This window comes from Ochotona princeps, chromosome 10, assembly GCF_030435755.1.
Source record: "Ochotona princeps isolate mOchPri1 chromosome 10, mOchPri1.hap1, whole genome shotgun sequence".
Taxonomy (NCBI): Eukaryota; Metazoa; Chordata; class Mammalia; order Lagomorpha; family Ochotonidae; genus Ochotona; species Ochotona princeps.
In genome coordinates, this window is record NC_080841.1 from 33,382,842 (window position 1) to 33,404,570 (window position 21,729).

At 38.7% G+C, this 21,729-nt stretch overlaps 1 protein-coding gene and 1 long non-coding RNA gene across 2 annotated transcripts in view; one reads left to right on the forward strand and one right to left on the reverse strand.

Annotated features, from left to right (window-relative positions):
• LOC131481250 (uncharacterized) overlaps positions 1–7,342 on the forward strand; it is a 201,033-nt gene extending 193,691 nt beyond the window's left edge. Inside the window, exon 5 of the long non-coding RNA XR_009246183.1 lies at positions 7,215–7,342. This is a non-coding gene — a long non-coding RNA (uncharacterized LOC131481250). The remainder of the gene's footprint in view (positions 1–7,214) is intronic.
• Positions 1–21,729, reverse strand: part of ITGA8 (integrin subunit alpha 8) — a 170,343-nt gene that overhangs the window by 66,380 nt on the left and 82,234 nt on the right. Inside the window, exons 14-20 of the mRNA XM_058669292.1 lie at positions 14,606–14,651; positions 11,890–11,997; positions 7,818–7,873; positions 7,089–7,243; positions 5,413–5,550; positions 5,232–5,299; positions 3,595–3,742 (exon numbers count right to left, since the gene is read on the reverse strand). Of these exons, the coding sequence (XP_058525275.1) occupies positions 3,595–3,742; positions 5,232–5,299; positions 5,413–5,550; positions 7,089–7,243; positions 7,818–7,873; positions 11,890–11,997; positions 14,606–14,651 (719 nt within the window). The remainder of the gene's footprint in view (positions 1–3,594; positions 3,743–5,231; positions 5,300–5,412; positions 5,551–7,088; positions 7,244–7,817; positions 7,874–11,889; positions 11,998–14,605; positions 14,652–21,729) is intronic.

A 21,729-nucleotide genomic window follows, 5' to 3' on the forward strand; every position in this document is an offset into this window, starting at 1 on the left:
GAGACGGAATGGCCAGAGTGGATGGGAACTATAGTAACCGAAAAAAGCCAATCCTGCTGGAATTTAGGGTGTAGGGCAAAGGAAAGAACCAACAATTAGCAGTGAGGTTGAAGGGGTGAGCAGGTGGTGTATCAAGCCATCTAAAGGATTTGGATCTGATCCTAGAAGCAATGGGGAGGTGAGGCTTGAGCAAGAGAGGGACCTGGTGAGATTTGCATTTTGAAGGATTGCTCCTGGGGAAGGGATGAAGTAGGAAACTTAGGCAGCAACCGTGGAGAAGATGGTGCCTGCCTGGTTCAGCTCCTGAGAGGTTTGGGGCTGACTTGGGGCTTTTTTTTTTAATTTATCTTTTATTCTATAGTTCCATAGGTTCAGGGATTCCACCCTCACAATCTCCTCCTTCCACTGATTTCTCCTATATTATTATAATCTAAGTTATTACAATAGCACAGTCCTTCAAAAACTAACTTGGGACTTTTGAATGCAGGTGCATGGTGGTGCCGTTCTCTGAGACAGGAAAAGCAGGGTGAGAGAGGGCTGAGAGTGTGGCAGGAGGAAAAAACCTAGTCCTGGACTGCTGAAGACGAACCGACAGGGAGATGTCCATGTGGAGAGGCAGCTGAGATCCCTAGAGAGTCAACTCACAGAATCAGAAAGAATACTGGTGAATCTAGAGCCTGGAAGGAAAGGGGCACAGGGCATTAGCATTTCATTGTGGGATGATGGGCAGAGCCCCACAGTCCCCTGAGTATATTTACACTTCAACATGGCTAAGATGGTATATCTGTTGTCATGGTCATTGTCTTACAACGCTACAGCCAGAGCACACAGGCCTTTATGTCAGAGATGAGTCATCAAAGAGAAGTATAAAAGCTGTTCAGGTTTCTACAGAAAGTGAGGCTCCACATCTAGAAAGTGAATGTTTTCAACAAAACAACCAGATTACAATCAGATGGTTCCCAATACCTTCCCTCTGAAAAGAAAATAATTTTTCAAGAATTCCTTGAATTTAGCTTAAATACGAAGGTACACAAACCTCAAACTGATTAAAAACAAAGAAGAAAGTAGGATTTGGCTTAGTCATATAAAGTTGATTTTCTGCCCGAGGGAAACTGATGGGGAAAATAAATTGGGAATGAATCATTGGAGATTATGGATAATGTCTGCTGTAATGTTTATAGCCAAAGATAGAAGGATAAATGTTCTCCCATGTTTACCATGCCACAAAGTGAACATTCAACTGGATATTTGGCTAAAAGAACATTTTAGAATAGAAACTTTGTTTAATGAAGTTGGGGTTGAATGATATGAAGGGAATTGAAACAAAAATAGGAGTGGAGTCCTGGAAAGCTTTTTAGAACAACACACTTGAACTTTCCTTTTGTGTTGCTTATGTACGATTTGCATGTAAGTATTCATAGGGGGTATTTTTCTTTCTTACTCCTTTTTTTAGAGATGACTTGTTTTGGACACAGAATAGAACTGAGCGTCATCTTTATGAATTGAGTGTATGTGCCCTGTTTATTCTCATTTTAAAATATCTGGAAGTGACTTTAGTAGAGAAATGAGGATTTTAAAAATCACATGCAGAAATAAGTAAATAGGATGCTTACAGATGATTCACTGGAGAAATCAAGGCATGAATTGATTTTCATATTGGAAATTAGAGAAAAACAGGCTAGAGAGCTAAAAACTCATTTGAAAGAAGTTGGAATGGTCTTCCTCTTTCCAACCCGTGGTGGACATGGGAGAGTTGGGACATCTGGGAGGTTTTTGTTGTTGTTGCTCTGTTTTGTTTTGTTTAAAATCATTTTCTTAAGATAGAGTTGACATAACAGAAATCTATTCCCACTTAATAGATGCAAGTTAAAGAACTTGGAGATTAAATTTCTTTAATAAAAATTCATAATGATTTTAAATTACTATAAAGATACTTGTTACTTATCTATTTAAACTGAGATAATTCAACTTTAAAAAAGAAGTGACTAGAGAATTTCATATTTCCTATATTTCTATATGTCTTAAAATGCCAACATCACAACAGTTTATTAATATCTTTTTAGAGGAATTTAGTTTACATTAAACTATTCAATCTCCTTAATGTATAAGCTCACCTAAGAAAGTTGTATTTGAAAACTCACAGACATTTGGTGAATTTTAGTTAAATGGAGCAAATCTATTAGCAAACATTTAAGGAGTACCTATGACATACCTGAACCCATGAAAGCAATGAGAAACTTGGTCTCTATGCTTAACTTTGAGCCTGTATGTTTCTAGCAATAAGGGACACCCTCCTTTCCTCCCAGTATCCTGCAATGTGCTCAAAACGGTTTTCTAGAACAAGTGTTTAAGAACACTGGAATACTACTCAGCTATTAAAAAAAAACAAAATGCAGTCCTTTGTGGCCAAATGGGCCCAACTGGAAACCATAATGCTAAGGGAAATGAGCCAATCCAAAAAGGTTAGATACCACATGTTTCCCTTAATTTAAGATAAAATGATGTCAATATGTAAAATAGTACCTGTAAAATGTAATATTATCTCAACCTCATGTGGTTAAGAACTTGTATTTTTTTTTTAACATATTGGTTACCCAATACTCTGTCCACTAATTCCATAACATTATGAATTGTTGCTGATGTTATGTTGGGGCTTTTAATTGATGGGGATGACACTCTACTGGCTCTACCTTCAGACCAGAGATGGTCTCCCCAAGAAGCTGTTGAACTTATCTGGACAATAAGATGCTGGACTCTATGCTTGGTATATGCTTGCAATGAAAGAATCTCGACTGAACTTGAACTGTGGCAATGCAGCAAGGTGGAGGAATCCACCATGGGGGGAGGGTTTGGGCAGGGGTGGGGGAATCCCAGTGCCTATAAAACTGTGTCACATAATGCAATGTAATAAAAAAGGGGGGGGAACAAAAACAAGAACAAAACACTGTAGAACCCAAGGATACTGTGAGTTGGAAGACTTGTGTTCTGATAGAAAAGGTGAGGTTATAAATATCAGCGGTGGGGCATTTCAGTAAATACCAGCACTAAGGACTGGCAAATGAGGAACACCAGGCTCTTCCTGGTCACAGTCCTGACAAGGTGGACCAAGTAGGAAGAAAAATGAACTTGTTTTCTCTCCAGTGCCTGTGCAGGCTATTATCAGTGCTCTGCAGGGATTGGTTGGCCCTTCTTCCCTAACCAATAATGAAAACCAGGCCTCCTGTGACCCACTTGCAACTTCAAGGAACTCAAAACATGGATTAGGAAGCCAGTAGGATAAAGAGTTAGCCTGGCAATGTAGCCGATTGATCATGCTGGGAAACTTCTACTGCCTGCCAGACTTGTTCTTTTCGTAACTTCAGGTCCCAATCTTTGGCCAACTGAACCTTGCAATGTGGTAAAAATAGTCATCAGCACTGTGTGGTCCCATGCTCCTATGGATTTACTGCTATTATGACAAAATAATGTAAGATACTGTTTTGTGCTTTTTTAGTTATGAAAAAAACTCTCAGCTGCAAGACCCTACTTGACATTTACTTGACTTCAAAAATCAGTGCAGCTCTGTGCTTCAAATAATTCATATACATTAATTACCTTGTTGTTGCGTTCAATCCCGACGTAATCTGCCTCCTCCGGTATCATTACAAAGAGTTCAGCTTCATAGGCTCCTTCCCCCTCATTTCTTGCATTTATTATGAGCATAAGGTGATTTTCATCTCCAATGATTACCTGATGCTTATCTCTAAAAGTTCAATTTAAAAATAATCATTAGGCAACTCCTCTGCTTCCTTAGATATCTGATTTAAGGATCTATGTGGGAAGAAAGGAAGGAAAATGGTGACTACAAGGCTCAGACCAACATGAAGATGGATCACCATGAGCAAATAATGGCAAGAGTCCAGACAACCATCTTTGGACTGGAAGGGTAGGAAGAGATCTGGTAGAGTGCTGGTAAATGTTAAACACCAAATCTCAAAAACAAAAACCAAAACAAAACCCCATTATTTAGTAGAGCATTTGTTAATTCCAGTGACAGTGCACAGCGTCCCCTACCAGGGTTGATTTAAAAGCTGCAAACATACTTAACAATACACCAGCAAGGTCTCTGCAAATGTAGCATGGGGTTTAAAGCAAGAATGAGCCAACTCCAGCATATCACTAAAAACATACCTTAGGAAGAAAATGACAGAAACCAAGACAGGGCAACAACACATGGTAAATAAAGAGGGAAGAAAGAGGCTGATAACATAAGATCCTAAAAAGCTGAGAGAATATTTTTTTTTTTTTCCAAATCAAACCAACATTTGGAAATACCTCTCCCACTTTTGTCCAGGACTCAAAGCTATTTCTTTGGATATTTGTTAAATCAGGAAGTTTGGGCAAAGATCCTGAAGGCTGGCAGTAAGAACTCCTGGCAGGAGAGGAGGGCAGGCCTGCTCCTCCACTGCGAGATGCTTGTATCTCAGGCCAGTTTCTGCCCCTGAGATACTGTAGTGCCACTGCCAGCACCCAGTGCACCCTCCCCTCTGCTGACATCTGGGAAGACCCTGACTTCCTTTTTTTGGTATGGTGACACCTGCTTTCATCCAAAATGTGACTTTAAGGCTTTCTTCTTTTCTATTTTCTTTTCTTCCTTTCCTCCCTCCCTCCTCTCTCTCCTTCCTTCTTTCCCTTCCTTTCCCTTCCCTTCCCTTCCCTTCCCTTCCCTTCCCTTCCCTTCCCTTCCCTTCCCTTCCCTTCCCTTCCCTTCCCTTCCTTTCCCTTCCCTTCCCTTCCCTTCCCTTCCCTCCCCTTCCCTTTCCTTCTTTTGTTACAATACAATGAATGTTGCTTTCATCTGTGCAAGGATGCCGTGGGGTCATGGGATGCAGTGAAAACCAGCTTACTGAAGGTGTAGATGGAACCAGCCTGGCTGAATCCTTTGTCCACTTGATGGAGGCAAATAAACATAACCTGAGCTTTCCCCACAGACTAGTTTGCCTTTAACAAAAATATTTTTCCCTCTGTTGTTGAAAGATGAAACGGCCCAGACAAAAATCTTAGGGTATATCACTTGACACCGGTGATAAAGCAATGACCCAAACCACACGTTGACCCAAAGAGCAGCGCTCAGGAATGCACACAGCACAGTTTTGGTAGTCAACTGAAGTGTCTGCATGCTCCAGAGAGTTTTAAATAAATAGCTGCATTCCATGAGCTGTAATGCTCATTGTTTATTTATTTAAACTTACGATCTAGCTGCCAGCTTCAAGTCAGGAATACACAGATTGTCTTCTCCACAGTCCACCAGGATGTGCGCCTGCGTTGCACAGTCACACATCAGTAATAATGCAGGAAGCCACCGGAAGCCCCTCCCAGCCCACCCCAGCACAGGATGGAGAACAAATCTTCACAGATCATCCAGGAACATACCTGTTCACTAACACCGTGGTCCCTGTAGTAGTTCAATATGGGTTTCACTTCCAGACCCTCCTCAAAGGCAGATTCATCCAAACTGTAATTCAAATTAATATTGATTGGAGATAACTTATCTCGGAACTCTGCTTCATCCTAGGAAAAATAATCACAAACTAAAGAGAAGCTCCATAAATTGTTGGAAGGTGGGCAACTTGTGACTTCTGTCAGTGCAAGTGGGTGATGAAGCAGGGAGTATTGCAATGGGCTCCAAAAACCATGCTAATTTACATGGTATACAGGGGCTGGTGTTATTAATATGTTCCGTAATAAAGTAATTTTCAGCCGTGGCTTCATGGAGGGATGCTTCTAGAGGAATCTTCAGATTCTTCAACTCACAGAATTGCCTAATTCACAAAGGAAACATTGTATTTCTTTTTTTTTTTTTTAAAAAGATCTATTATTATTGGAAAGCCGGATATACAGAGAGGAGGAGAGACAGAGAGGAAGATCTTCCATCCCATGATTCACTCCCCAAGTGAGCCGCAACGGGCCGGTGCGCACCAATCCGATGCCGGAACCAGGAACCTCTTCTGGGTCTCCCACAAGGGTGCAGGGTCCCAAAGCTTTGGGCCGTCCTCGACTGCTTTCCCAGGCCACAAGCAGGGAGCTGGATGGGAAGTGGAGCTGCCGGGATTAGAACCGGTGCCCATATGGGATCTCGGGGCTTTCAAGGCGAGGACTTGAGCCGCTAGGCCACACCACCGGGCCCGGAAACATTGTATTTCTATACCACAGATGTCATGAAAACTGTGATGAATTAGGACTTTAGCTTTCATGAGGTTGCCAGATTTTACTAATTCTCTTGGCCTTAGAGGAAGAAAGCATCTGGGTTATCTTCCCTTATCATCTCTTTCAGTGGTTGCTTGCATGAACTTCAGAATGCCTTCAGCACATTTGAAAAAAGAAAAGGGGTAGGCGATGAACAGCCAGCAACAGGCATGTCACCCATCAGCTGTGTTTCAGTAGAAGTCTTAGGAAGATTCAGGGTCCTACACACACATTTTCATTTGTGCTGTGGATTTCTCATCTTTGGAAGGGCCTCCCTTACTAACTAAACCCCTCAAAGGAAGACAAGAAATAAGAATGAATGATTGCAGTGTAGCAAATGGCAAGGATGGAAATTTGTGTGATAAATACTTCGGCTTTTTAAGTTTCATGGTTTTAGAATTATTGTAAAACTACCTTTAAAAAGATAAGTATAAATTACTTTCAATAAAAGCTTTGAATGCCCAAATGGTTTCCTGAGTTGGCTCTGAAATGTACGTTGATAAAATCTAACAAGACAAACTCACATAGAATAAAAATTCAAATAAATTGTGTTAGACTTTTATGTTTTTGGGAAAGGCAGTGAGAAATGAAAACCACCTGAGTTGAGTGCTATTATCAAGATTTTGTTCTAAACAAAAAAGAAGCCTTCAAAATTAGTAACAACAGGTCATTAGGCTAGATGGGTCAAAAGAAAGTGTTCAACCTTAAAATAAAGTTCCCTCCTGTGAAAATGAAAATGAATAGAAGGAGATCTGATATGATAGGGACAGATATGATAGATGATTCGAGAAATATTCGAGAAAAATGGTTGGAACTTGGATTTGAACCTGAAATATCAGAAGATATGGCTCTGCAGCACTTACTCGAAGGTAAACCATGAAGTCCTGGCACTGGAGAGATTTCTGCCGTTTTATCACCAGAGAGAAGAAGTGATGGGGCTGGTGGTTCTCCAGGAAGAGTGTTCTCTTAATGGCTCCTTTTTGTTTCAGGGCATCTAACTGCACCTCAGCCCTCAGGGCTACGGGACAGAAATGGAGAACATACAATCAGCAGAGGAAACATACTCAGAGAGCCCCGAGTTCTGCCAGAGCTGGGATTCCCAGTCTCTGTTGTTTAGGTAGGAAACTGGCTTTTCATAGCGGGAATCAAACACAATGTGAGGGTACTTCACAGAGCTCACAGAAAAATGGAATGAAAAGATAAGTTTGCTTTGGGTCAAATTTTTTTTATCTGTGCATAGTTTTTCATAAACACATTGAAGACCTCTCATATATGAGCAAGAAAAAAATGTTGTAGACTCTTTCCAGAATAAGAATTATTTTGAAATGCTTATATGCGAATGGTTACTTTTCCACATAGCTATACCTGTTTTTACAAACACTACTAATACTAATTATTGAAGACATATGTATGTAGAAATTTCCATGTTGACACTGGTCTTGGTTTTTTCATGTCTGGAGACGTGCTTACTATTGCATGTGCTTAGTACAGCATAGGAATGTTGTATAAATAAATTCCTTAAAAAATAGATAAATAAAATCCCAGTTGAAAAATGGACAGCAAGTAAAAAGTAAAAATTAAAACTTACTCACCTATTGTGTTTGAAATGCTCTGGCCTGTCACGGATGCACACACCCTTAAAGAGAAGCTGTGGGAAAATAAGAGCCAACATTCATTGGTTCATAGCTTTGACTCAGTAGGAGAAATTCTCCTTTTCCTCTATCCCAGACAAAATGACTGTTATTTTTCTCAATATCAGTACTTTGACACACATCTCCCATCAGTTGATGCTATGATTATATAAGAAGGTAATGCTTGGCAGCATTAAGAGAAATAAACGGATTCATTGATAGGTTGGTTTAACCAACTAATCTATTTTTTTTTTGCAGCTTTACTCAATAAACACATATCTTCATGCTTTGGGGAGGGAGGACTGAGGTATCCCAGCAGGGTAATTGCTGGAGGAAAGCCTAGAGGGTGGCTAGGATGTGCTCTCACCTGAGAAATCCAGGGAAACCCAGTGCGGCTGGAGGAAAAGACAGGAATTTGCAGGAGAGGAAGCTGGTTCAGTTGATGGGTGAGAAGAAACTATGAAATGGATTTAAAGTTGGGACCATCAAAGGAAGAGAAAAAAGAAAGAAGAGAGCGTAAAGCAAGATAGGCACAGCATATGAGCTACAGAGACAATAATGGGAGGGTAGTTTTCTATATTTTTGGTGCTTTCTAGTTTTGCCTGCAACAGGCCCTACCCACAGTGCAAGACAATGTCTGTTGTGGCTGATACAATGGCCTGCACTTGGTCCAGGGTCTGTGGCCATGGAGGTGGTAAGAAATGGTCAATGGACTCTGCCTTATGTGGCATTCTCGCTTGAATATTCTCACTTCTGTCCTGAAAAATTCCAAGGCCCATCAGCATTAAGCATAGAATCTTCTCGTAGTTGTAAGAAAGTAGAAATACAGTATGATTTAATGATGATCTTAAAGTTGTTACCGATAAATCCATAGTATGATGACTGTCTCCACAGAATTCAAAAGCAGTAAATAATTCCTAATCATATTTTAATTATGTGTCAGCTTCCTGTGTAACACATAATGAAAATATGTCACATCTGGGATTCATTCATCTGCCGTGACCTCAGTCAGTCTCCCTTCAAGGTATATAAGTTGCCACATACCATTAAGCCAAAACTTTTCCTGAGATGTCTATACTACTGCAAGTGTTTGTATCCCTGCATATCACTTCTCCAGAGAAATCACAAATCCAACCCACTTCTACTTCAATTAGAATTATTTTAGAAGATGATTAGCTAATCACATCGTTACTTTTTTTTTAGTAGGCCTGGCTTCCAAACATGAAATTCTTCTCTTTCCAACTTCTTTGGAATTACTAGGCTATGTGAAAAAATCATCCACTAACCTTTTTTTGTTTGGTTGGTTTTTGTTACTTCATGACATTACATATAAAAGCTCATTTGCCTTTATAAAGTCCTATTTGTAACAAAATTAGCATCACACATAAATTAAAATATGTTTAAATACAATTATTTGTCTAACACAAACAATTTTAAAAGTTTGCAACTAGAATATATTAAAATTAGGAAAACGGGCCTTTTGTGAGAGGACGGTTGATTGATGAGTGATGCTGTCAACTGAAGAGTGGCTCTGGCTTTATGAATGATATCATCATTAACCTAGCTTTCTCTCTGTTTCCTATCACCTCTCTATCATTAGCCACTGGTGACTTTGCCCCTTTTTATAAGGTTTTAATAGAACTGTTACAACTTACACAATCATCAATAATGGCACTCCAATTTCAACTTCTTAGTGTATAGAGATCTTTAGCAAAAAGCAGTTTATTTACTCATTGTTCCAATAATATGAAAATAAAATCTCAACATCGTATTGCAATGGACCAACATTCATTCTGAACATTCAGGGTAAGAATAAGTAAATGCTTGCTCCCTCACTCTTCATTCCTATCAATACAATCTTATTTTAATTATTACAAATATCAAATTTTCCATAATATCAGTCATACCTATTTTAAATTTTCACAGCGAGTTACTGACTTTTACATTATAAATGAAATTTTTTACTAAACAGTTTTCTTATTGATTAAACCACCAATTATGTTAGTAATTACTGAACTAGACTTTTTCTAACAAGTAGCAGATATGTTATAAAGTTACACAGCTGTTTGAAAAACACATAAATCTGAATTGATAATAGTGAAGAATTGTTTGCTCACTAGAGATTAAATAACCGCTTTTCAGATGTACAATTCAAGGCTATATCAAATATAGGCCAAAAAAAAAATCCAGCAAAGAAAATCAACAGAAGTCTTTCAATAATTTTGGAATAAAATCAAGCTAAATTTTTAAAGAACTGGGAAATATATTCACTTGAACCAGTTTTTTGTCTTCTAATATCCTGAGGCAACATTCCAAACTTGTGCACATGAAAATAAAACATCTTTCAGAAAATGTATACCATGAAATCGAACAAATAATAATAAAGGAATATAGTATATATTTGTGTAAATAATAACTTGCGTTTTTCTCAGGAATACAGTCTAATAAAATAATAGCTCTTAAAAGAAAGACAATTTTAAAAAAATAATGTTCTTTCCATAACCCATATAGCATAATCTATTAAAACCACTCATATTTTATAACAAATTTTCATCCAAGTAAAATCCTTAGGAAAAAAAAACTCTATTGAAAACAACAATATTCTTCACCAGAGTTTTCCATGCATGGTTCAAGGAATTCAGTCTAGAAGTCCATTTTGTAATGAAGACAGTAACAGAAGTCCATGGGAATACTAGGGTTTTAATACTTATGGTCAAGTTGCATTCACAACATACTTGATGTTCTCTTTATCACGCCAGGGTAAGAATAATTGCTGGCTCTTTCACATATTTCCTCAGATCAGGTTTTCATTATACCATTGTGTAGGTTTAAATAATATCAAAATGTACTAAGGGCATTTCCCATCTACAACTTCCAAAATCACTTAAAGGAGAGGATGGGGCTCCCCACGTGGGGTGGTAGCAGGGAGTGTGGGGGTAAGCTGCTGGCCCCAGGATGCTTTCCAAGAACTCTTCAGAGTTTTCCTGACTCCCCAGCCTCCACCCTCCAAAACTCTTAGAACCCCCAGCTACATGCTATAATTGGCTAGAAATAACTTCTTTTGGGTCAAGACTGGCTTTTACCATCTTACGATATTCTCAAGAACTGAACATGCTGCCTGCGTTAAATCACATCTGGAAAATGAGGGTAATACTCAGATGTGCCAACGATTTGTTGATTTTTCAGAGGTCATATCCTAATGGCATTATCCAATATGATAACTTCTGACCCTTGTAAACGTACATCTTGAGAAGCTAAGTGGCATTTTCTTGAGCTGTGTTACAATGAAGTTCTGTGTTGAAATTCCTTCAGATGACAATTCAGAGGCAAGCCTTGCAGGGGAATTTAAGCCAGATTCTTCTTCGGTAAGGGAAAATGGGACTGCAGTCCCACTGCTGATGAGCACAGCAGGGTCATGAAAATACAGCTTAGGGCACAAAAGTATCTTTTTATAGTGTTTAACATTCTATCTAGTTGCACGTGACAAGTTAGGAAACTAGTTCTGTTTTTAGCAAGAAAACTGGGTAATTTAATATAAGATTGCATGTTTTTTAAAAAGAGGATATTTTATGTGTCTACAAAGTGGTTTCCATAAAGCACATACAAATGCAGAAGTCAAAGTATGTTGCTCTATTTGTTTAACAATTATTACAGTGTGCCAAGAATCTAAAAGAGATCTCTAAGATTGTTTCACTTGGAATTTTCCCCCACTGGTTTTATTCTTACGAGATTGAAGCCTGTAGGTTGGAGAGGGAGATTGAAGAGCCTGCAGCCTGGAGAGGCACGCTTCATGTGCTGAGTAAGCAACCAAAGACTAGCATAGAGTTATATTCTTTCAAAAGACTAACCCCTTGCTACTCAAACTGAATCCACCGACTAGCAGCAGCAGTAACACTGTATGGGAGCCTTTTCTAGAAATGCAAAGCCCCAGGTCCCAGCCCAGAATGAATGAACCCCAAATCTGCATTCATCACCAGATACCTAGGTCATGTAAATACATGCGAAAGTTTGAGCAAATCTGGAACTAACTTACCAGGACACTGATGTCATGGAGTCTGGAATCTGGCAAGTTTTATTTTCGAGATTGATAATCATTGGGTTCAGCAGAAGCTGAGCATCCACTGTCACAACCGGCCTTGCTCTGTAGGGAGAAAACACAAGTTTGAATCAACCGTATGAGAACAATGAGCTGACTGCTAGAACATAATGACAACCTTCTCAGCTTTTATGCTGAGAATATTGCTCACTGAATGAGCAGATGGACACCACACCTTGCGCACTACCTCTAAACAAATCTGACAGATTGTGAACACAAAAGAAGTATGCTGTGTGCCTGTCAAATACAGCCACATTCACATACTTGTCTTCTTTGTGGAGCGGGCTCACCATATTGTGAAAATATTGTTGGGAAACATGACTCCAAACACTGCTGGGATATCTATATCTATTTATATCTAAAGACGTACTTCCTCTCACAGCTACTTATGTTTGTGTAATCTGGAATCTTGTAAATTTTATTGTGTTGCCTCATTGGCAGTTTTCTCACTGATCTTGGTGGATTTAGCTAAACACTTCAAGGTGGGTTGACAGAATAATGTTGTACTTTATCCTGAGAAAAGCTATTCAATCCTAATTGCATAACATACCCACCCAAGGTGCATTGAAACAAATACTCTACCCAGGCCCCACTATGTACCAACTGAACCAGAACCTCTGGGGAAGGGCAAAGCATTGGAATGCTAAACAAATTTGCCACATCATTCAAACTTGGCCAAGTTTGAGAGGCACTGATGCAGAGCAAATGTCATTCCAACCACCCAGGTGAGGATAATGACAAGAGAGTAAATAATGAGGAAAAGAAGCCAAACAGTTTTAAAAATCTGGTTTCAAGATATGAGAGCTGGGGACCAAAGTTTCCAGATGGCTGTGTGAAATGATGTCATATTGCACAAGTCTTCCCTTATCCAAATGGAGGTCTGTCTTAGGGCAGAATACTTTGAATGTCTTTAACAATTTGGTAATTACTGTTAAGGTATCACAATGGGAGTTTGAGGATCTTCAATGCAATGTATCTGCACTGTGTTAACAGGATTTTGTTTTCAGTATTACATTAGCTTCACACTTTGGAAAGGCAGATTACAAACTGATATTAAACATACAAGAGACTGGGGGTGGGCAAATATGTAAGAGAAAAAAGTGGAGGGGAGAGAATGAAAGCTGGAAGTTTGGGCCTCAAAAAAATAAATGGAGGGAAGGCAAGAGGACTGCATAAGAATATTCATCAGGATAAAGTGGTGTCCATGTGCCCAGGCTGTCCATGAGAGAAGTCTCATGTCTGCAGGAGCATCCTTCATTTCTGTATTCATGTGCTCAGTTCTTAGCTGGAAGCTGCCCGTGGGAAACATGGACACAAAGGCAATGGCTGGCTCAATGTGTGGTGTGATTCAGTTTTACTTCAGCAGCTCTGTGTGGTTCACATTCATGACCATCAAAAACCCAAGGACCTTATTTCAGAGACTTGGGGATTTCAACCATCTAATTCTCTAGAACCTAAGATTGAGAATGCCTGGTCTAAATCAGTCTTCTTTAAGGTTATCTTGGGACTGATGCAGGAGAAATCTAAGCTTAGATTCTCTCTGAGCACCTAATATATTAGCAAAACATGCCCAGCACATCCAGGGATTTGCTTTGCTTTTTGTCTTGATAACCTGACTTTGTATCTTGAATTCCTATAAAACGGTGTTTTATTGATTTTAAAATAGTTTTTATTTTACTTCTATTTGAAGGGCAAGAAGAGAGAGATCTCTTATTCTCTAGTCTATTCCCTAAATGCCCAAAATAGCTAGGGCTGTGCTGGGTTGAAGCCAGAATCAGAGCTCCAACTAAATCTTCCATGTAGATGGCAGGGACACAATCGCCCATTGCCTCTCATGGTGCAAATTAATAAGAAGCTGGAGAGGGGACTAGAACCCAGGTATTCCAATATTGGATGAAGGTGCCCAACCAGCATCTTACCTTCTGCGCCAAACTCCCCATCCATTTTTTTTTAGAAGTTTAACATTTTCTGAAGACCAGGTATCTAACTAGTTACTTTTCAGTGTGTACTTTGCTTAGGTCATTATTATGTCCTTTTATTAAAAAAAAAAAAAAAAGAAAAGAAAACTTTACAAAGTAACTATTGTTACCCTCAATTCCCAAAGTGAAAAACATGATGCTCAAAACTCAGAACTTATCCAAGATTACAAATCTGTAAGTGGTCAGGTTTTGAATCCAAATCTATTGCATTTGAATTGTTGTTTAATGCTTGGTTTTTGGCAGTGATCAATTCCTAATACGTTCTTTCTGCCAACTTAGTGTTCATTCTTGGTTATAAAAGCCAGGGTAAAGAGTAAATTTCTCTCACCCTGCTCCCCTGTAACACAGATGCACATTTTAAAGATTTTCAAAGAAAGAGTAGAAGCCAAACAAAGGAACATCCATTTAATTGATATATAACTTAATTATATATCAGTTAATATAAACTGTTGTAGTAGGGCTGAAATTTGGGTCATGAAGTTTGAGAATGAAGATGGAAGGATGGAAGAAAGATTAAAAACTGAGAGGAAAAAACACTTCCAAACTCTAAACAGATTCTTTAAATGTTCTTCAGAATAAAGAGTTGGTATGTGCTATTTAAGGCAAAACTAACATCATCAAAGAAAGGCTTCTGAAACAGTTAGGAGACTAATTGTGTACCATCAACTACATACCTGTAAAGAGCTACTTTTCCTCTTCCAAATGCTCCCACAATTAAATCTAAAAAAGACAAAAGCACAAAACATGCATGTACTTTATGGAAACTACCTACACATTCATTGCACAGTCCCAATTCAAAAATTAGAAATTTGAAACGTTTCAGCATGAATCAGCATGATACCACCAGTAGAAAGTTACACACCATGAAACTCTTACATGCATAAAATCAGTAAATACTGCAGTTCATAACATTACCTTCAGGCTGTTCAAGTAAGATGTATATGAAGCATCAAAAAAAATGTATATGAAGCATCAATGAATTTCATGTTTATACATGGATCAAATCCTTCAGTTATCTCATATGCTTATGCAAATATGAAAGTACCTCAGAAGGTTCATGGAAACTTGGAGTTACAAAGTGTTTATTCTGGTGCATGATTGTTCCCCAGAGGGCTTAGTGCCACCTAATAACTGCCGGCTGTCAGGTTTGGGACTGGACAATGAGCAGCACAGCTTCCTCCGACCTGAGGTGCTGTCTCTGAAGCTTGCTCATCACTCCCTTTCTCCCTAATTTTTCCAGCTGAACCAGTGTAATTAAAAACATGATCTCCTCCTTCTGTTCTATGTCTCTCTTCCTGACTCCCTTAAACCCTTTGTCTTGGGATTTTTTTTTTTCAAATGCACTGTTTTCTAATCCTTATACCTTAATGTCTAATCTGGGACAACCCAATGTGACATAGTAATTTGCATTCACACTTTTTAAAAAATGAATTCAAACCTCACATTAGAATCAGAGTTAGCTGTCTTCTGTTTTATAAAGCATTGTTTTCAGATAACAAGCCCAGGATCTGACTCCAAAACTCCTTCCATATATAAATAATATATACGCTACACTCAACTAAGTCAAACATGAGATGTCTGTTGAGCTCTGTATTAGTGAAATAAAACAGTACAAAAGGAGCTACGACTAGGCCAATTCATGAAATACAGCATTCTTTTCCAAGAGTTTAAATCTTCATAGCAAGGCATCAAAGTTCCCAGCAATTTTTAAAATTACAATTCTAAATTACATAGAATTTGAACTTTTGCAACCATTTTCACACATATTCTTTGATGATTTGTCCTTTGTAGCCTGTCATTATACTTTTGCTATGTTAATAAAAACAAGCTACTGATGCAGAGAAGTATGAACTCTGTTCTTGTGTAATCGTGAGATTCCAATATCTAGACAAGTGTCATAGAGGTGGCACTTGGCCTCAATTTATGTCTTTTGACAAAACAGATTGAGTAGCTTTGTTGCAAACCTGATCCAAGAGAAATTCTGTTTGGCTTCTGGCTCCAAATAAAATGAAATACTGATACGTCTAAGATTAATTGGATAAGTTAGAAACACATTTTAAGAACCACCACTGAAAACTGCAAAGAAAAGATTGTAAGCCCTCTGCTGGCAGCCATCTTTGGGTTTGTACATCTCAGCTACTTCATGAAATAATACGGGCTGGAGTTTGTGAAGACAGAAAAAATCTTTACATGTGTTGCGTCAGGTACGCTGCCAGATAAAGAGCTAAGATTTTATAAGTGTGCGCTTAACAGGGGGAATAAGTAATGTGATAATAAACTCAAGATGGGAGAATAAGAACGGAATGAGGGAGTATTTAAGACAGGTGAGTGTAAACCATAGTTAAATTCTGTTATATTTTTGCATGAGCACTTAAAGATGTTGGGAGACAAACACATAGACACACACGACACACACAGATGCACACAGTCCAGATTCTAGAAAGTAATGCAGTTGTCTCATCACAACCTGATGGTCATTAGAAGTGAGAATCTGAGGCGGGGGCACCCTATAATGGCAATGGACAAGGCAGTTTCCTTTAGGAATTGTAATTGCTGTGCCTTAGGATAGGAATTTTCCTACTCTGGAAGAATAGAATAACTGGCAACATGGGCCACAATTTTGTTCTTGAGAATGTGACCACAGTTATTCAAAGGCCAAGAAAACAGTTATCTACCACAAAAGTATGTTTGTCTTTCAGACGCTACCTTGGTATTGTGCCTGCTGGAAATGAGCCAGGAGCATTTATGTTCAAACTTTAAAATGGTCAGACTTCTCTAGCGGAGGAGAACGGATTTGGTGATTTGTATTTCTAATAAATTTATTTTTCCAAATTATGTGATTATTTTTGAAAAGCACTGTGTAGTTTCTATATGTTTGTATGCGTGTGTGTGTGCATGTGTGGTACATGTTTCATACACATGAGAGGACTTCAAGAAGTTTATGGAGAATGTTTGTTGAACAATATGCATAGATTTCATTTTTTGTAGCAAAATAAAGTTATCTGAGGTTAACATTGTGGTGCAGTGGGTTACACCATCCCTGCAATACAGGTGAGCGTAAACCATAGTTAAATTCTGTTATATTTTTGCATGTGCACTAAAGGTGTTGGGAGACAAACATATAGAGACACACAACACACACAGCATCCCATAGAAGTAATTCTTTGAAACCCAGCTACCTCACTTCTGATATAGCTCCCTGTTAATGAGCCCTGAGAAAAGAGCAGAATCCACCCCCATGAAACAGCTACATGGATTTCCAGGCTCCTGGCCTCGTCATGGCCCGGTCCCGGTCTTCACATTCATTTGGGAAGTGAGCCAGCAGATGGAAGAGCCCTGTTTTTCTGTCTCTTTGACTCCCCACAATCCTTTTCTCTGGTATTCTGCATTTTTTAATACATAAAATGAATTATTAAAAAAGCTCCATTTGTCATGAATTTTTGAAGTACCATGTATACACACATATATATAACGTGTGTGTATGTATTTGTTGTGTATAATATTTATATACACACACATAAGTAATCCTTTCAAAATTTTTTAGATAATTCCTTCCTAGAAATTTCAACAATAAACTGAGACAAAGTAATTTTGGTGCTGATATTTGGGTTCTAACTATGGGAGTTTTCTCTCTGACGTAACAGGTCTTATACCATTCTCTAATGTTTATTTTCCTTTCTTATGGAAATTTCTTAGGGGCACAACTGAAAATAAACAAATGAAAATTCCACTTATATACTTTTTTTGTTCTGGAATAAGTTCAGCACTAAAATTGGTTCTTTTCCTTCAATCAAAAAATGTTCTCAAAAGGCTTGAAGTCTTTGTTATTGTCTCACATTGCCCTAGAAACACAGTTTATTTTCTTTTGGGTTTTTGATGGAATAACTAAGAACACAAAGCACGGCATAGATTAACATGAACTCAGGATCAAGTAGCAAGGAAAAGTCCATAAAAATGTGATTCATAGGAGATGCATTACACCTGTGTTTTGTATTTTCTTCTGCCAAGGTAGTTTTTTTTTTTTTTTTTTTCAGATGAGGAAGTAAAAAAAAGAGACAAGCCTTCGAAGGAGAGCTTGTATTGTAGAGTCTGATTTTATAGATCTAGGAGGGAAGTTTTAGAGCTGGAAGGAGTTGTATTTTAAAGCATCAGGTTTGGGTCACGTGGATAGGGAGCAGTGAGGGCAGAGAACCTGGAAGTTTCTAAGAGATGGGAGAGAAGAAAAGGAAGACTAAAGGCAGAGCAGCAACAGAGTCCATGGAAGTCTGATTCTCAAACACCCACCCCTCTTACACCAATTCAGCCTTTCTCATCTGTCACCCTCTTCTTGCTACTGCCTCACCTGCCATTCTCATCTTGTTGGCAAATAACCTCAACATGCTGAAGTTTCTTTCTGAAAACGCCATCATGTAGTCCCTTTTAATTCTGAACAATGAAAATTGGCACAGAGCACTTCCAAATAGAAGAGAAACATGGGAATGTAGAAATAAAGTCTGTATGAAAAGATTAGTCACTCAAAGGGAGTTAGCATGCCCAAGCAAAGGGGTAATCTATACTCTTTCGCACAATAACCTGAGCAAAGTTGAAATAAATGATAGAAAGAGGAGGAAATATTTAAACTGTAATGGGTCAAATGTCAGTATTTTTCAATGTTTTTTTGGGGGGGCGAGCCCTTATTTATCTCATTGTTTATGTTTTTTAACTTCTTATGATTATCATTTTATGATACAGTTCCATAGATCATGGGATTTCCCTTTCCCCTCCCCAATTCCCTCCCCCCTCACTGAGTTCCTCTACATCATACTATAGTATAGTTCTTCATACACAGTCATATGTCCATCATTGCGGGCATGGACAATGACAGAGAGTCCAGCATCCTATTATCAAAATATAGTGAACAGTTTCATTGGGAGTCCATCTTTGTCTGGAAGTAGAGATGCATACTGCGTTGTATCCTCACATCTGGATATGTTAGCCACAATATGAAAAGCCACAATGCAAAATCACCAACAGGAAGAAAAATAAGAATTTACAATGCCATGAAGTTAAATAACATGCTTCTAGATATGATAGTCTCCAATACACAGTTACTATACATCCACTTAAATGAAAAGCCACAAAATACAATAAACAACAGCAAAAAAGAAATTAACAATACTGTGAAGTTAAACAATGCGTTACTGAATTACTAATGTGTTGCTGAAGAAATGAAAAAGAAAATCAAGAACCTTCTTGAAGAAAATGATGCTGCTGTATGGTTTATGAGTCATTGAAGAATTTAATCAGAACAAGTGCTTTGAAGAGATGAAACTAACAAAAAATCAAAATCTGTGAGATAGAGTTTCCTCTGATCTTTGTTGGTGAGATATATAGGCAACAAATGGATGGGTTTTGTTTTTTAATCCAGTCTACTAATCTGTGATGTTTGATAGATGAGTTTAAGCCATTTACATTCAGGGTTAATAAAAATAGGTGGTAATTTGGTTCTGTCATTTTAGCAATGGGTTGTTCATTTAGTCTTCTGTTGCTACTTTACTGGGATGTTTTTCGCATTTCTCTTTGGTTTTGGTGGTTGCTATTCCTTTTCTCTGTCAAGAGAACATTTTTATCCTTTGTAGAGCAGGTTTGGAAGAGGCATATTCTTTTCTTTACTGTGGAAGAATTTTATTTCGTTTTCAAAGACAAAGGAAAGTTTTGCTGGGTATGTTATCCTGGGCCAACAAATTTTTGGTTTCAGAATCTGAAATATGTCACTCCATTCTCTCTGTCCTCTAGAGTTTCCTGTGACAGGTCTCCTGTAAGTTTAATTGAAATTCCTTTATATGTCAGTTGATTTTTTTTTCACATGCACACTTAAGAATCTGTTCTTTATGTCTGATTGAAGAGAGCTTGATTATCATGTGTTGTGGTGAAGATTGCTTTTGGTCAAGCCTGTTGGGAGTTCTGTGCCCCTCATGGATGTTGTTTCACAATTCTTTCTCTAAATGAGGGAAATTTTCCCTTATTATTTCATTAAATACATTTGTAAACCCAGCTTCTCTTTCTGCACCTTCAGAGATTCCCATAACTCTTATATTTGACTTTTTAATAGTGTCTTTCAATTTTTGAATCCTTTTTTGGCCTGATTCAGCTCTGCTTCCAGCTTTTTGTTTGTTTCCCCCTGGTGACAAGAAATGGCTTCCAATTCTGAGATGCTTTCTTTCTTCTGCTTCATTCTATTTTGGAGACTCTCCACTGTACTCTTAATTTGCTCCGCTGTATTCTTCATTTCTGATATATCAGCTTTCATTTGACTCATTTCCTGTGTGAATTCATTCATATTCCTTGAATGCCTGTTTTACATGCTTCTCATTGTTGATAAGAAGTTTTACACAAGTGGTTTGAATTCTGTATCTCCCATTTTCTTGATGTCTTCCTCAGTAAACTCTGAGGTTGGCAAAGGGTTTTGCTCCTTTGCAGGGGGGTCTTCAGTAATATTCACTGTGCCTCTGTCTCTTCTTTTGATCTTAGTCATTGCACTTCTGGTTAGCAGAGTCTTCTCCTTGGGGCAGGCTTCTAAGCCATATCACCGACAGGTCTATAGTTCAGTTTTACTTATTGCTGTTGGTACACAGCTCTTTGTTTGCAGTCAGTTGTGCCACTCCCTCCTGCAAATTCTAGGTCTGGGTTGTTATTGTTAGATTTCCACCATGATCTCTGTAGCCCCAGCTCCTGGCTCACCACTCTCCACCTCCTGTGATACCATGCTGAGGCTGCACTGTTGACTGTATAACCTTTCTACCACTTCCAGTTGGAGTGGGTCCCAGGATTAGGGAGACACCAGGTGTCCTATATAGTTAGGTTATTGGGTCTGGCCATTAGGTCTGAGCACCAGACGAACCTATTTTGACCAGTATGATGTCATAGTCAGTATTATTTTCCTGTGGGACCAGTGCAGTGCTCTGAGTTCAGTATGTTCGCTCCAGCTCAGCACATGTGCACCTCACTGTTGTACATGCAGTCTTAAAGCTTTTTCCACACTGTACAAAATGGAACCTGATGCGCCACTACTAGAGTTCTTGATCTGCTGGCCATCAGATCTGAGGGCTACTCAGACCTGTTTTGGGTAGAACCTGTAGGCTGCCACGTTGTTGCAGTTTATTGAGCCAGAAATGAGTTCACTCGCAGCTCCATGCATGTACAGTCCTGCCCCATAGCCTTTGCCTCCTTAAACAACATGGCACCCGATATGACTCTAATGGGCAGACTGGGCTATGAAATCTACCCTGTTCCCTGCTCTGTCTCTGCTCCTGGTCAAATGCAACAGACTAGCAGGACGGGCAGTTCTTTGGGTTCACCTCTGGAGCTCCTGGTAAGCATCCCTTCCCTTCTGGTTGCCGGTGGAATTCAGATCACCATTCACTGAATGCCACTGGAGTATCAGTCACTGCAACACCACACCGTTATGTCAGCTGCTTTCCTGTGTCTGTCAGTCACCAGGTACCCCTCTGCTGCTGTTCTGCCCTCTCCTATTTCCTGGAATGTACCCCTCTACTTCACACTGGCCAATATTTCTCCATCTGTTTAAATGTGTCCCTACCCTATTCTGCCATCTTTATTCCTCCAGTATTTTTTAATGTTTAGGAGAATGTTTCTGGTAACTAGTGAAAAACAAATACTAATAACATATATAACTGCAACAAATATATTCAAATTAATATGACTATTACATTTTAACAAAATTATTATAAACAATTTGCATAAAAATAAGTAGTTATAGTCAACAAAGCCTGAAAGAAAATTCACCTCACTAATAGTC